Genomic DNA, 16,665 nt, shown 5'->3' on the forward strand with positions numbered 1-16,665 from the left:
CTATTATTTATATTGATCCGAATCATACGATGTTAGATATTTTTGAAATCAGGAAAAATTAAACTTTCAGAAAATGGCACAAAAATCTAGTGTTCCCATTTAAAAAAACATAACTTTGGGTCATAGCTTCGTAATTAAAAACCCTTTTGAAAATACAAGCACGCCACTGGATTCTACGTAAAAAAGTGCCTGTATAATGTTTTAATTTCAGAGCTTTATCATGAGTATTAGCGGAGATATAACTGTTTTTCGATTTCGCCATTTTTCCAATTTTTGCTTATAACTCGAAAACAAAAGAAGGTGGCCAAAAACGAAAACTACCCTTTTTAGTTTCTCAGAAAAAGAGATCGAGAAGTGGGTATCAGATTTTGTCTATCTCCTCTGGTTCAAAAGTTGTAGTGCTAAAATATCGAACTTTGCCCACCCTGTACAGTTGGTTCACTTTTTTACATAGGTTGGTCATTCAGTTTTAGCTCTGCTTATATCCCAGAAAATTAAAACCATAATGATCACTTTCAATTCTTCAAAATATCTTGAAATGCGAGCGCAATTCTTGCACTGGATAAGATGATCAAATTGATCAATCTACGATTTTGCAGGTGTTGTGCAGTAGCCGACAGAACCGGTCATAGTATGTTACATACTCTGTATGGTCAGAGCTTACGATATGACTGCAATTATTTCATTGAGTATTTTGCGTTGGATTTGATTATGGAAGACGGCATGTGTAAGGGAGTTATTGCGCTTAATCTGGATGATGGCACACTTCACAGATTTAATACTAATAATACAGTAAGTGTATAATTCTGTGACAAAAGATCCGACAGAGTTGAGATGTTGCGTGCATACCAGGTCGCCAACTATAGACCTGGATCTCATTTTAGAGAGCAAATAAAGATATTTTGAAAATATTTTTTTGTGATGTGTATAGGATAATCCGAAGCACAATTTGAAATTATTTCTAAATATTCAGGGTTTTTTTAAACAAAGATAGACCAAAATTATCCTTTTTTTAATTTAACATCCTGTATATGAATTCAAAATGGAAAGGCAAACTCGAATAATGATGAGTTTCTTCAGATCACTTTTTACTTTTCAAGCTCCATTTACGAGAAAATGGCGAAAATTTGGAAGTTTTATTAATTGGTTATAAATGAAGAAACCATTGTAGACAATGTTTTTTCGAGTAGACATATTGGCTGCTTCTATACAGAAAGAAAATTTTAATTCTGAATTATACAGAATGGTCATAATATAGAAAAAAAATGAGAGAGCACTTCCGTGATTTTAGTAGCTTTCGAGCGCACGTATGTGCCAATTGTCACCAAGGGGGCAATTGGCACATGAATAAACAAGCGCTCGAAATCTCTTTTCATGTCAGTGCCCTCCTCATTTTATTTTGTTTTCTGTTTGTAATATATTGATAACTTTACAGGTTTTGGCTTGTGGTGGATATGGACGAGCCTACTTCTCATGCACCTCTGCTCATACTTGTACTGGTGATGGAACAGCTATGGTGAGCCGTGCTGGACTTCCTTGTCAGGATCTCGAATTTGTCCAATTTCACCCCACTGGTATTTATGGAGCTGGTTGTTTAATGACAGAAGGTTGCCGAGGTGAAGGAGGTTATTTGATAAATTCCGAAGGTGAAAGGTTTATGGAAAGGTATGCCCCAGTGGCTAAGGATTTGGCTTCTAGGGATGTAGTGTCCCGTAGTATGACCATGGAAATCAGAGAAGGTAATTTAACTTAATTATTCATGAACACCTAACATTTTGATTACTTTCTTTTTGTCTCTTGAAATATTTGATATTACAAAGTGTAGCGAGTCACCCTTGGTTCAAAAAAAAATAATGTTCACCGCTTCCCAACACAAAGAAGAGTCCCACATAATTTTTTTCCGGTCAGCTATAAGTGAAGACGGCGTGGGTTCAAGATGTTTTCAAAGGGCGCCAACGTATTTAAAGTGACTCTTCAACAAAAAAAAAACAATCAAATATGTATATCACATCTGCTAAATACGTAAATACCGATGAAATGTTTCAAAAAAATATATATAGTATGTGACAAGAGATAAAGAAAAAAAATATTCAAATAAATCCTAGAGAATAAAATGATTTAATGAAATTCTTATGTTACAATCCCAGTGAAATTTCCACTATAAATATCTTGTCTTCAATTTTCAGAAATAGCCGTTTATTATATTTCAAAGAGTCAAAAACAAAAAAATTAAGAATAGGCACCTCACTTGATTAAGATCAGCTCACAACTTGTTATGTACAGAAATAAATAATAATAAATGGCCAAATTTATATAATCTTTGTGGGTTGTCTAGATTTTCAGATATCCACTTATTGATGGAGAGAAAATTCTACTTTATAAATCTTAAGAAATTTTGGAGTTATCACTTGAGTTTCGAAACAAACAAAAAAAATCACCTGTTATTGAAGTTGAAAAATATTTAAGAAAAAAATATAGATGAAGCTACAATAAGGATTTTGAAATATAACTGATAAAATGTATGAATGAATATGAATTGAAAAACTAAGCACTGTATGAATAGTGAACCATCTATTAATTCGGCGCTTAGTTCTTTTTTAAAAATTTTTATGTTACTTATAACATGAAGATTCCTAGGCAGGAAGTTGTATACCTTCATACACATATATTCCGTGCTACTTTGTGTTGGTGATACATATATGTCTTCTGGGGTATATGTATGGATATGTTCTCCTTGAATTATGTTGGTTTTTATTTTGACTGGAAATTGGCAGAGTACAATATCTCCATTACATTTTTTCGAACATACTCATAAAGTTACTTATTTATTTATTTGGGTGAGAAAGAGTTCCTCTAATAGCTTTGACTTAGTCATTGGCCAGTATTTCTTATTAGCACGGGTATTCGAAAGGTAAAAGTGTAGATACGGCTATGTTTAGTTTCATTCAAGAAATTCATGAGATTATGAATAATAATAATATGCCATTAGCCATACTGATTGACTTGACGAAAGCGTTCGATTGCATGAACCATGAAATTCTATTGCGAAAGTTAGAACGATATGGAATACGAGGAATTGCTCTGAAATTTATTGGATTGTACCTTTCAAATCAGAAACAGAGGGTTAAATTAAAAAAAGACGGGAAATGCTATCTATCGCACTTTGAGGAGATATTAGCAGAAGTGCCCCAAGGAAGTATGCTGGGACCTCTCCTTTTCAATATATTTGAATGATATTAACAATTTCAGGAATGAAAACATCAAATGCATTAATTATGTAGGTGATACAAATTTGATTGTTGACGGATAAAATTTTGGCAGTTTAGTTGAAGGGGCAAATCAAACATTGTTGGTTCTGAATGAGTGGTTTTCATCCAATAAATGAATGTGTCATAAACAAAGTATGTTTTCTTTCATACTGGAAATGAGGTGCATAAAGAAATGTGTATTAATGGCCAGTGCGTACCATTATCAAATTCTGCAAGTTTTTTGGGAATTCAACTAGGTAATAATTTGAATTGGAGAGGACAGATTGATGGATTATTCTACAAATTGAGTAGGATTTGCTATTCTTTTTGTATTTTGAGGAGATATTTGCCATATGACCAGATGAGGAAAATATATTTTTCCTGTTTTCAATCAATTCTCAATTATGGCATTATGTTTTGGGGAGCTGGCTCTGACTCTCAAAGGGTATTATTATGCAGAAAAGGGTCATAAGGATAATTTGTGGAATATCCTTTCGTGAGTCTTGTAGGGGTGTTTCCAGCCGTCGTGGTTTTTTAATTGTTACTGCTGTGTATATTTATGAAGTACTTGTTTATTTCATAAAACATAATTTAAGGGATGATTTTGTTTTCAAACATAAATACCATACAAGACGTTATAATTTGGGATATCCTTGACACAGACTAACGTTATATGAAAATAGTCCAAACTATATGGGCATTAAGCTCTACAATGGGCTTCCTGTCGAGTTAAAAAATATCCAACAAACTGGCAAATTTAAAAGAGCTTTATATAATTAATTAATGTATAAGGAACCGTTTAGTTTGAAGGAATATTTGGGGATTAATGTCTTTGAATAATGAGTAGGTAGATAATATGTGCTTGTTAGGAAGGAAAGGAATAACAGGACCGTATTTCAAAAAAGTTACATAACACATGAATTCTTTCATTTGCTACTCCTTTGGAAAAAGTGTGCCATTCAAAATAAAAATTCGATTCATTAGACTGAATGATTTTCATGCCAATAATATTTTTCTAAAACGTTTAAAAACTATAGATTTCGAAATCTGAAGGAAAAAACTCAATAATCTGAGTACTGCCCTGAAAATATTGAAATTACATTAATCGTTCTGAAGGGCTGCATGAAGTACATAAACCCACAAAATTTGAACAAAATCGAACTGCTGATTCCCTAGTTATGGAGATCATAAATATAGGACAATTGGCAAGAATCACCCTGTATCTCCGAAACTAACAGTCTTAGGATACAAAACAAGCTAATTTTCTTAAAGGCCTGGATGACCTGCCATTCACCACTACGCTAAGGCCGGTCACTCATGTTACACCCTGTATAGAACCTCCTTTTTGATTTTACTTTTGTTGAACTGTTTCAGCCGTTACTATTTGGTAGTTTATCATGATTAAAACAAGTTTTCATTACTACTAAGTTTTACTACCAATTAAATTGAAATAACAATTTAAGGATTACATTGTGTAACCGCAGTTTCGAACTTATTCTAGTTCATCTTCAGACACTGTGAAGATTCTACAAATTGTACAGAGCATTTATGTAAAATAGCTACAAGAAAGGTGGTATTTGGGAAAACCAGGGAAGAGGCTATAAAATTTGGTACATAGCGAACTTTTTTGATAATAAATTCCTGAAAGTTATATAACTGTCAAAAATGTTTGCTATCTACCAAATTTTATAGCCTCTTCCCTGGTTATCCCAAGTACCACCTTTCTTGTGCCTGTAGTACATAAATACTCTGTACAATTTGTAGAATAGGTAACATTTAGAAGAAATTCTGCACTCAGGTAGTAACATAATATCTTGCTATTATCTAACAGGTCGTGGTTGTGGACCAGAAAAAGATCATGTATACCTCCAATTGCACCATCTTCCTGCTGAGCAATTGCAGCAGAGACTACCTGGTATTTCAGAGACTGCTATGATATTTGCTGGTGTAGATGTAACTAGAGAACCAATACCAGTAATTCCAACAGTACACTATAACATGGGCGGTGTTCCTACTAATTACAAAGGACAGGTATACTTAATTCTCAAAAGGAAATAATAAGAAAAACTCAAATAATTTTTTCAAGGTATTAGATCATAAGAATGGTGCTGACGTTATAATTCCTGGATTATATGCTGCAGGCGAAGTAGCCAGTAATTCAGTTCATGGTGCTAACCGATTAGGTGCTAATTCCTTGTTGGATATCGTAGTCTTTGGAAGAGCTTGCGCCCTTACTATTGGGGAAACAAATAAACCTGGTGATAAAGTGCCCGAATTTTCTTCGGTAAGTACATACCACAATAGAGTAATCTAGTGCAAACTAACTGAAAATCGTCACAGGAAGACCTCTTGAGCTCAAAACAGTGATCATAAGTCTGATGTTATGTTTTACTCAATGTTGAATGGTTGCTTTTTAAAGATTCTCCAGAGAATTCAGGAATAGATTGCTTTGACACTCATCATTTGTACTATACTGTAAAGAAAGATCTGAAATAGTTATTCATGTACCAAAGACGAAAAACTGTCTATTATAGTCGAGTCTGCAAATTAATAGCCGAGGCTAGCAAGCAGGCGAGACAATAGACAGTTTTTCGCCGAGGTGCATATTACATTTTTTCTCCGAACTCTACATACTTTTTTATGGAAGTAGGCACTCCCCAGTTCGCTGGTCCCTGCTACGTTCTTCTTCGAACTGAAGACTCGATTATAATTTTAATATTTTTAAATTTAAACCAAATGAATTCTGATTTGAAGTGCAACAACTCTATATTTTAATTATAGTATAAAATTTATTCATTTTTGAAGATGAATTTTAAAAGTACAGTAGGTGCAATTATTTATATTAATTCCTGCTGTTGAAGAAGATGCAAGAGCTGTGATTTGATTACTTATTGATGCAACTTCAGATTCAGATGCTCCAGCAGCACTATTTATAAATTTCCATCTTGGAGTGCTTTACCTGTTGAAATGCTTTTTGAAACCTTTATTTTAATTGAAAATAGAATCCTTAATGTATTCCTCGGCGACTGTTGAGGATTTCCATCTTCCGTGCTATTTTAATGACAGAATATCTGTGTGTGGCAGATGTGCGCCGATAAAAATGCCCATTGGACTCTAGTTCGTTTGGCAATTTTAAGTATTTTGCGATCAAGATAGGTATACGCAAATATATGCATACCAACCACTTGCACTGTATACTTTCCTAACTTATAATTGAGAAAAAAATGTGTTATGATTAGTATGTTGAGTTATTACAAGCATGCAGCCTTGTAGCCTTGATCAACAATATCTTTGGTGCTTATTTTACATAGTTCGTCTCTTTGACAAGCCCCAGCAATTCCAATATCGAATATTTCCTGTGAAATCATAGTAACATATACCTACTTCTGATGCTTCAAACTCATCCGAAGAACAACTGTACATTTTAATTGATGTGTTTTCGTAATAATTTGAATAATCTGTATTATTATGAGATTTTATTTTTTTCATAATGTTAAATGAATGTACATTCAACTTGAAATTTCTCTAATCCTTTCGTGGCAGACCTCGGCTAATGTGATTGATTATGAAATTCATTACATTATTAATATTGCAAATGCTTTGATTGATCTGTACTCTAATTTGGAGGAAATAAATAGAATTATTTTAACTCTGTACCGGAGTGAATTGACGCGTCGACTGGGGCATTAAGCAGAAACATACATAGTCGACGCAACGCAGACCGACGTTACGTACGAATATCTGGAGCATTGGTTTCCCTATAATGGTTGGTTTATGCACCATTCCTAAGAACTGATAACTAAAAACTTAGAACTAAGAACTCTACCTAAGAATTCAGTAGTGTTTATGCACTCTCTTGTTAGTTCTTGAAAAGGATTATTTTACTAAGTACATAATTTTGTCTCAGCGAATAAATATTTCATCCATGTTCAAAGAATGCATTTTAAAATTCCTTTTACTGTCTTCTAATGTGTTCTCTGATTTATTATGCATATTTTCGTTGTCTACAAAATTTCCAACTTCTTCAATAAGTGTATGTATTGTATGAGCACATTATGTAAAATACATACTGATATCACTAGTCTGACCGTCTCCAATAATTTTAATCGACGAAATTTTTCTTTTTCTTTCCACAAAACACATTAAAAAATTTTTCGATATCAGCTCCGTTATCGTTCGGCAAAACAAGCACGCACCTCTGGCACCGTGGTCACGTGACCTATCAACTGTTCGCCTCTTACACCGAACGCTCTGCACCGGTGGCTTAGTGGTTAGAGCGCTGGACTAGTGATTCGGAGATCGAGGGTTTGAGTCCCACTCGAGGAGGTACTTTTTGCAGAATTGAAAATGAGAGTCCACAAATCGCAACTAAAAATAAAATTAATAATTTATGATTGTTTTTTCACTCGTACCAACTCTTGGCCTCTTATCTCCATCTGTATTAGGAAACCAGCAATTCCCAAGAATTCTAAAGTGGTCCACTCCCTCAAATTATTGATTGTTCCTCCACTGTTGCCTGCTTGGGTGATTATGACCCAAGAGACCCTTTAGATTTTGAACAACCCATATTTTCAGCTGTGATGTCGACTTGGATGTAGTATTGCCTATTTCCATTAACCAAATCTGCATGTGACTGGCCAGATCGCCAGTTCGTGATGTTCTTACTAGGTCCCCCAGTCTTATCGTACATGTTTTTTTTTTTAATTTTCATCAGCAATCGGAACATACATTCTATGAGCTAATTTATTAACATTTAAGAAATAGCGTGACAAGTTCCCTCCATTGAGAGAATCTTCTAGTTCTTTAGTAAGTCAGTTTCTCCTTAGGTATTATTTTATTATAAATGTGGACTGATGGACAGGATTCCCTTCTCGAAGTGAAATTAACTTGTTTAGATTTCTCTTCATTTATCTTAATTTTCCATTTCCTTATCCATGTCACTAGTAAATTCAAGTGGTCTTGGACCAGCTTAGTTGCAGTTGAGGGATCTTCATCAGAGGCTTAAACAGCTGTATCATCAGCAAAAATTCCAATAGTTGTGTTTGAGCATGTTGGAAGATCAGAAGTATATAATAAATATAGATATGGGCCAAGGACACTTACCTGAGGAACTCCTGCCTTCATGGGAAAGTTTCTGGATCTTGCTTCGCCTACTTTGACTCTGAATTCCCTATCTGTGAGATATGACCTTAGGATGGAATAATACTGAAGTGGAAGAATTGTCTTAATTTTTTGTAATAATCCATCATGCCACACTTTATCGAACGTTTGGCTTATATCTAGGAATGCTGAGGTGCAATACAATTTTTGTTCTTGATTAATGATGCTTGTTAATCTATGTGTTTGCTGAGTTGTTGGGTGACCTGAGCGAAATCCAAATTGATGAGGGGGAATTCATTCGTCGGAGGTATCTAGATTCATCCTACTCAATAGAAGTCTTTCTAGAATTTTCGATATTATAGGCAATAGAGTTAATTCCACAGAAATACATATTTATCATCTTTTGTTGACCGTCTCAATTTGGAATTATGACAAAGAATGTTAGAGCTGTGTTTGTATGGTGTTTTTGTTGAAGTTATCGACAATGAACAGCATTGAAGCATTAGAAATGTTTAAAATTCCCTCGACGGTAAGACTAACAAAGAAGTGCTAAAATCAGTGAATAAGGATAGGGAATTACTTAAGGTTGTCAAATGTAGATTTCTTATCTGGGCCATGAATTGAGGGGAAGTCATGGTCGAGTTTTAAAAAAAATAGAAAGCCGAAGAGGACAGGTTTTTTGGCTTGAAAATATTCGGGAGTGGACCGAAATACTAAAAGCAGGACAACTTTCGCATATAGCAGAGGATCGAGGTGGTGATCGTCCACGTCGGATCAAACTGACAAGGCACATTAAGAAGAAGCACCAAAATACGTCTTTGAAAATTTTTTTTAATAATAATTTAGTTTAATAATAATAAGTAAAACAATTTCTTTATTTTGTGTATATAAAATTTTGATGAAATACTGAAGAAACAATGATGCCACAAAGTTTAAAATGCTGAGAATAAAAATATTTGATGGTTTCAAGAATGAACTGTCAAAACATTAATCATTTTAATACTGCATGCATGGATACGAAATATGAAAATTCTAAAATTGCAGATGTAAATTGTGACACTCAGTGAACTTGTTGAAGAAGAAAGCAGTGTTGAGCTTTTTTAAAAATCGCCCATGTTGTGGATAATTGGTATATATTAAATTTTTTCAAATGTACTTGGTTTTTGTTGTTTTTTATTTTAATAGATTGAAATTATAATTTTCCTAAATCAGTTCTTTTTTTCCAGAATGCGGGTGAAGCTAGTATTGCTAATTTAGACTGGTGCAGAAACGCTAAAGGTTCTACACCAACTGCTGCACTTAGATTGAAGATGCAAAAGACCATGCAAAGCCATGCAGCTGTGTTCAGAGATGAAGAATATCTAAAAGAAGGTATAGTTCAATTTATGTATGGCTATAATATTGGGTTGGCTTGGTCTTTAGTTGATGGAAATTCATTTTAATCAAAATCAAATGACAGTTATTCTATTTCCACCATTTTATTATTTAAATAACATTTGTTTCTCTACACAGTAGTATAGTGAAACAATTGTTATTTCAATGATATTCTCGCAATGGCTTTAAAATAGTGCATACGGTTGACAAAAAACAAGTGAAGAAGTTATTCCTTTCAATGCTATATTAATGTAAGATTATAATAATGTATATTATCAGTAACAATTCGTACAATAAGTGTAGTTTTAACAGTTCACTCTTCTTTTATACATTTCAGTCTTCTTCTGCAATCATGAGAATATTTGAGAGTTTTTAAATATCAATTTTATAGGTGTGGATAAGATGTCTGGTAATTACAATGAAATGAAGGACCTTAAAGTTCATGATCGGAGTCTAATTTGGAATAGTGATCTTGTAGAAACTCTTGAACTGCAGAATCTTATGCTTAATGCCATGCAGACCATTGTTGGTGCAGAAAATAGAAAGGAAAGTCGTGGTGCTCACGCCAGAGAGGACTATAAAACGAGGTGAGTGTTTACCTATCACAGATGTTGTGGATATTTGCGATATCCAAAAAGGATGTGTTGGAAAAACCAATGCTCTTCAAAAAAAAAAAAAACGTTTTGTCGAATTGGGTCTGTCAAGGATTGCTGGGATCTTCAGACTGAGAGTGATGTCGTGAGAACTCGCCAAATTTGAATATTGTAAACTGTAGTGTGATGTTGAACAGACATAAAAAAGCAGGGATAGACTTTGCACACAATCTCGATGGTCGCGACCTTGGTAGGGCTACAGAATATATGGAATCTGGGCTTTATTTTTAAACAAAAACTCATTTTTATAGTCTTAAATGACTCCAAAACTCTCGGTTTTGTGAAGAATAATTCGAAGTGGTTGAAACATACGTAGAAACTTTTTCTTCGTTTTAATACTCTTGTGAGGTCAAGTTCTGAATATGGATGCGTGACCTGAAACCTTGGATAGAGTGTTCATAATAACAGCTCAAAAAGTATACAGAGGCGATTTTTGAAATATATTAGCTTTAGAATCGACAGGTGTCTATCTAGGTCATGGTACACTACAGAAACATTTTTTATGTCGGTTTAAGATAAACTCATTGGAAAGATGTAGAACCTATTTAGGCATTTTATTTCTGAGAAATATTCTATTCTGTCCTTAATTGCCTGTGTCAGTCAATCTGCATGTTCCTAGATCACCAGTTCGTAATGCCACAAAGTTTGACTTGTTTTTTCTGCGTGTGTACATTCTTATTTTCTCGCCTCTTTATAGACTATATCATGGCTATACGTCGATTCAAAATGTCGTAGATATTTTTTAATACAAACCTTCCAATATAAAAAGGGCTGTTCTGGGTTCATACTGTTTGAAATTGAGTGTGGGTTTTTTCTCATTGAGAATTTTTTTTCAGTCCATGCTCACTTTCAATCACAATTTGTTTTTTTTATAAATTAAGTATGTATCTTTTGTAAACATTTTTCACCATTCTTCAATTGGCCTCGACTTTTGAATCATATAATTTAAATAAAATTACGAAGCAATTTTCAAACCCCCTTTTGGTTCAAATCATACGCAGGGACACATAATGACGGTTGTCTGAAATCAGACATTTAAATGGAAATTGCTTTATTTGAGATAACATAATAATTTCATACCATTTCTGTACAGTGAATTAGATAATTAGTGTTTTTTTTTTTAGGATTGACGAATATGACTACTCAAAACCTTTAGAAGGTCAAACAAAGAAACCCGTTGAAGAGCATTGGCGCAAGCATACCCTCACCAACATTAATGTTGAAACTGGAAAAGTTGACATCAGATACAGACCAGTTATAGATAAGACCCTTGATTTGACAGAATGCCCTACTGTACCACCTGCAATAAGATCTTATTAAGTTCTTTGCTTTATGTTGAAAGGAGAAAGAACAAAATTTTTAGAGGAGGAATTCTAGTTCAAATTAATGAATAAGCCAATGTAAGATCATAAGTGTGATGGATTAGATCTCCTCTTATAACTATATGTTCTAAGAAATAAAAGGTTTGTGAATGTTTTTACCTCCTAAACATCTGTATTATTGTTTCAGATATTGCACAAAAGTGAAAAGCAATGTTTACAATGTATATTAGCCTTTTAAGAACAGTTTCAATAGAGCTTTTCAAATGAAGTATTTTTATCAATTCTAATTGTTGATTTGTATTAAGTTCAAACAAAACATTATATTCTCCCCCATTTTATTTATTATTATTGTTAGTTATTATAATTTACTTCATTTGTTGATTATGTACTTATTTTTTAAAATAACAAATAGCTATGTTATGCAAGTTTTGGTTCATTCGATTGTATTGATATGATAGATAATAATTAAATAGTTTAAGGTGAAATGAAAAAATTGTAAAGAAAAATAAAGGCAAATATTCGTTGTACACTGCTAATTATTTTTTAATATTATAAACTTCCCAAACAAAGACTCGCACAAGGATTAACACTTCTTAGCATCCATTCTGTTCTTTGTATGTTAGTGTTAACCCCACTTACTCCAGTAATAACACAAGTGTTTGTGTAAGAGAAAATTATGGAATTCGAGCTTGCGTGGAAACAATGTCAACACTGATGGCTCGGTCCATAACATAAGATACACATGGATTAAAATATAGATTTGATGATTGATTCGCACCTACGTTCGCTAAAATTGTGCTTGACTTTCGGCTTTATTTTCTTGAAAGTTGAAGCTGATAACTCGCACCAAGGGCCCATTTTCCATTTATCGCTGTCATTAACATTTTTTGCGCCTAGATTTCATAATACTTATTTATAATTACGTAGTATCTGGTGACAGGTCATTTCTAACTATCTTCATATCTTTTCATTTTCCGAAATAAATTTCTTATAGAAATCGTTTATGCACACATTAAAAAATTATTGATTTCTTCTGCACTTGAATTAATTTCCTAGTGATTCAATTATATATTAGTTCTCACTTTGAATATCAAAAGTAAACATGACGGATTTTAAACTGAAAAGAGCGATGAGACTTTATCATGTTTATGCTCTTGATGAAACGCTTAGATAATGCAACTGTCGCATGATTTGAACATGAAAATGGTTCCTCTTTGATTCCCGATTTCAAAACTTCACTTGAATTTCTAAATAAATATTGTATTGCAATGGATACTTTGGGAACATCCCATAATTCTGATAATTCCAAAACGGGTTATTCAAATAGTTTTTCCTCCAATTCAAAACAACGCATAGAAAACTATTACTCCAGTGACAATCAGAATCAACGCTCAAAATCGACTTGTACGCTTTGTAATCAAGACCATTCGCTTCTCTCCTGTTCAAAATTCATTGAAAAAACTCCCCAAGAACGTCATTCATTCGCCAAGCAGAAACATTTATGTTTCAATTATTTATTACTCGAAAGGCTGCAAATTTTTTGAGTTTACCTCGCCACAAAGTCGATGTTGAGGTAAAAGGTCTCAATTCAACGCAATAATTTTAGACGGAATTTGTGACGAGATACCTTCTAATCCGATTCCTGTTTTCGCTTGGTCTCATTTAGCGCATATAAAATTAGGCGACGAATCCTTTCATACCCCTGGTGAGATTGAAATTTTATTAGGCGCAGATATTTTTTCGAAAATCATGTTGACGGAACAAATAATTGGAAAACCTGGTCAGATTGACACTAAACACTATTTTTGGTTATATTTTGATGGAGAAATTCTATTGTGAAGCAAAACTATCTTTTTCAATATTTTCATGTTCGGATTTTTCAATACATATTTCTTTACAACAATATTGCGAACTTGTCTCCGTTGCTTCAGTAGAACCGATATCTCCTGATGACAAAATATGTGATCAGATATTTTCCCACAGATTACAGATAATTTAAGATGGTACCTGTAATCTGTGTATTTTCCGATAAACATTATCTTGACATCGACGGTAGATACGTTTCTCTTCCATTTCGCAGTTGTTTGCCGCAGTTTACTGGGAATGAGGGAATGTGTGAACTGGCGCTGCATAGGTTCTTTACTCTTGAACGAAGACTGTTGAAAACACCACAGTTGTATAGAATATATTGAGTTTATGAGGGATCATCTTGAATCCAATCATATGGAAATTATTCCTTGCGACTCTATTCACCGAAGCTCATATTATCTTCCTCATCACTGCGTTGTAAAAACTGAAAATACTCGGACTAAAATTCGTGTAGTATTCAATACTTCCGCAAAATCTACTTGCTCAGAAGAAGGTTCGCTGAATATTCTCACAGGAAAGAAACTTCAATAGGATATAATTTTGATTTTATTTAGTTTTCGGTTGTTTAAATATGCAGTATGCGCCGATATTCGACAGATATATCGCATTGACTGCTGATTCTTAGTTCAGAGGCTTATTGCCTTTAGAAACCCCCTAAGACTCTTTGGCCTAGAAATTCTGATGTCATTCTCTCTCATCCATCAATTTATTGTGGTGATTTCAATGATTAAACCTCTTTCTGTTAGACGTAGAGTTCTCAATGATTTTCCTCATAGCCAACACAGACAAATTTTAATTCGTATAGGAAATATTCTTCATATGTTTCTTTACCTAAGGCTAGATGGAATTTCAAAGAAGCTCGTTGGGATGGTTTCAAAAATGAATAGTGATAGTAATATTAGATGGTTTCGTCCATGTTCTCAGAATTATTTTAGATTTGTGGGTGCAGTGAAAGCTGCTGCAAACAAATTCGACCCAAGGGGATATCGTCAGAATTATATTCCTAGTTGGTCTCCTGAGATGCAGATGTTGAATGAGGATTATAAAAAATCACCGACTTTTCAAAAAGCGAAAGAATTATTGAAATCTTTAAATATAGGTCGTAAGGAGAAAATGAATTCTGTTTTATCTAACATGAATTTCACTCTGGAAATTTTTTGGTTAGATGAGGAAAAATTCATATAGGTTGAGGACATCGTCATCTATTATAGATGTTATTTCTCGCCCATTCAGTATGGAAGAGTTGACATCTGCAATTAAATAGAAAAGCTGCCGGTTTCGATGGAATGTATCCTGAGTTCATGAAACATTTGGGGAGAAAGGCATTATCTTGGCTATTGTCTTTCCATAATGATATATTGAGTTCAGGTAATTTTCCAAATGAATTTCGTGAAGGAAAAGTAATTGCTATTTTAAAGTCAGGTAATAATTCTTCCGATCCAAGTAGTTATCGTCCCAGAAGTCTTCTGAGTGTTCCTTTTAAAATCTTGAAAAGGTTCATTCTGTTCAGGATTGAACCTTATATTGAGGGTGCTCTGCAAAATTTTCAGGGAGGTTTTAGGAAAAAAGAAATTGTTCTGATCAGGTACTTAGTTTAACTACTTTTATTGAATCAGGTTTCAATGATAAGTTGAAAACAGGAGCTGTCTTCGTGGATTCATCTGCAGCTTACGATACAGTGTGGAAGGATGGTCTGATTAAAAAACTACATACCTAATCATTTGAACTGTGAAAAAATGATTCGTTTGATCGAAAACATGTTGTCTGATAGGAGTCTTCGTGTTTGTGTTGATGATGAAAGTAGTAGTTTCAAAACGTTGAATAATGGACTTCCGCAGGGATAGGTTTTGTCTACCATACTTTTCAATTTATACTTGTGTGATACCTCTGTTATCACATCTGAGAAATTCATCTATGCCGATTATATTGCTCTTTTGTTTCGTCATTCTGATTTTGGAATTATTGAAAATACCTTCAATGAAGATCTAGAAATTATGGAAAATTATTTTCTGGAGTGGCGCTTATGTCCTAATAAATTTGAGTAACGCCTATAGATATCGATACTCAAATAATCTTTCTCTTACCATAAAATCAGCTTAAAGAATCGAGTCAAAGTTAGTTTCAAGCAGTGACAAGAATAGTTTTTTTGAATATGTCCGTCAAACATATCTCGAACTGATTTGCTTTCTGATATCTTATCATTTATAAAAAAAAGATCGAGTGTTTTTGAAGATTTTTTCTCGAAGGACCGGTTTTTTCACATGAGAATAAATAACTGTATTCCTTTAGCATAGGTAAACGTATGAAACCTGCGCAAAATGAATACATTCATTTATTAGCATATCAAAAAACCGGCCCTAAGCCTTTTAAAGTTGTCGAATTGCTTTCAGTTAGTATCGAATTTGGGACACCCTGTTCACACACCTATAAAGTTCATGGCATTGTTACATAAATTTGGAAATAACGACCTATTTTAGAAAAACATTAAGTTTAAAGTGTGCTCGCTCGCAACTTAACTTCAGTCGAAAGGTATTGGATCTTATAATTGCCCAATATAAGAAGAGGCGCCAGAAAGTTTTTATTCATTTGAACTGACTTTTTCAAGTTATTGAATCAACTGAAACTGCCAAAATTAACTGTGGTCAAAGAAAATTTTTATGGAAAAGAACGGATCAAATTGAGACTTAATATTATTCAATAAAATTTCAATGGAACAAAGCCGTTTCAGAAATACAGGATTTTAATTTCACCGAAAATAGTCTCAATTTCTTCTATTTTATTGTAATTTTTCTTATTTTTTTTGATCGCCAACTCGCAATATTTTTCTAGAGGGCCAACGGCCAGAGATGTAAAAAGTAATATCCCTGAATTGATTCTAATAAAGATTAAAATCAATTCAGCGGAGGGCCACCCGACTACCATATGGCTTTATGCGTCCGGACTAAGAAAGTAGACTAGCTCTCATGGATATCACCAGGTTCTCTTTGAGGAGGTTGAGGGACGATCTCATAATAAATTATAGATCGCTACATAGTCTCTTCTGTTGTGACCTCAGCCATATTTTTGTGTGCAACTTGAACAACCTCAAAGGACATACGT

The 16,665-nt window shown here is 33.7% G+C and overlaps 1 protein-coding gene across 2 annotated transcripts in view; it reads left to right on the forward strand.

The window, feature by feature from the left end:
* LOC123682754 (succinate dehydrogenase [ubiquinone] flavoprotein subunit, mitochondrial) overlaps positions 1 to 16,665 on the forward strand; it is a 49,004-nt gene that overhangs the window by 11,062 nt on the left and 21,277 nt on the right. The window contains exons 5-11 of one of the 2 annotated variants that reach the window (XM_045621526.1): positions 600 to 792; positions 1,436 to 1,739; positions 5,080 to 5,279; positions 5,335 to 5,532; positions 9,575 to 9,719; positions 10,114 to 10,309; positions 11,500 to 12,224. In XM_045621526.1, coding sequence (XP_045477482.1) covers positions 600 to 792; positions 1,436 to 1,739; positions 5,080 to 5,279; positions 5,335 to 5,532; positions 9,575 to 9,719; positions 10,114 to 10,309; positions 11,500 to 11,695 — 1,432 coding nt within the window. In that variant the 3' untranslated portion in view covers positions 11,696 to 12,224. Of the gene's footprint in view, positions 1 to 599; positions 793 to 1,435; positions 1,740 to 5,079; positions 5,280 to 5,334; positions 5,533 to 9,574; positions 9,720 to 10,113; positions 10,310 to 11,499; positions 12,225 to 16,665 lie in introns of those variants that run through there. The other variant, XM_045621527.1, reaches the window with a different exon arrangement.

The sequence above is a fragment of the Harmonia axyridis genome, chromosome 6 (genome assembly GCF_914767665.1).
Source record: "Harmonia axyridis chromosome 6, icHarAxyr1.1, whole genome shotgun sequence".
NCBI lineage: Eukaryota > Metazoa > Arthropoda > Insecta > Coleoptera > Coccinellidae > Harmonia > Harmonia axyridis.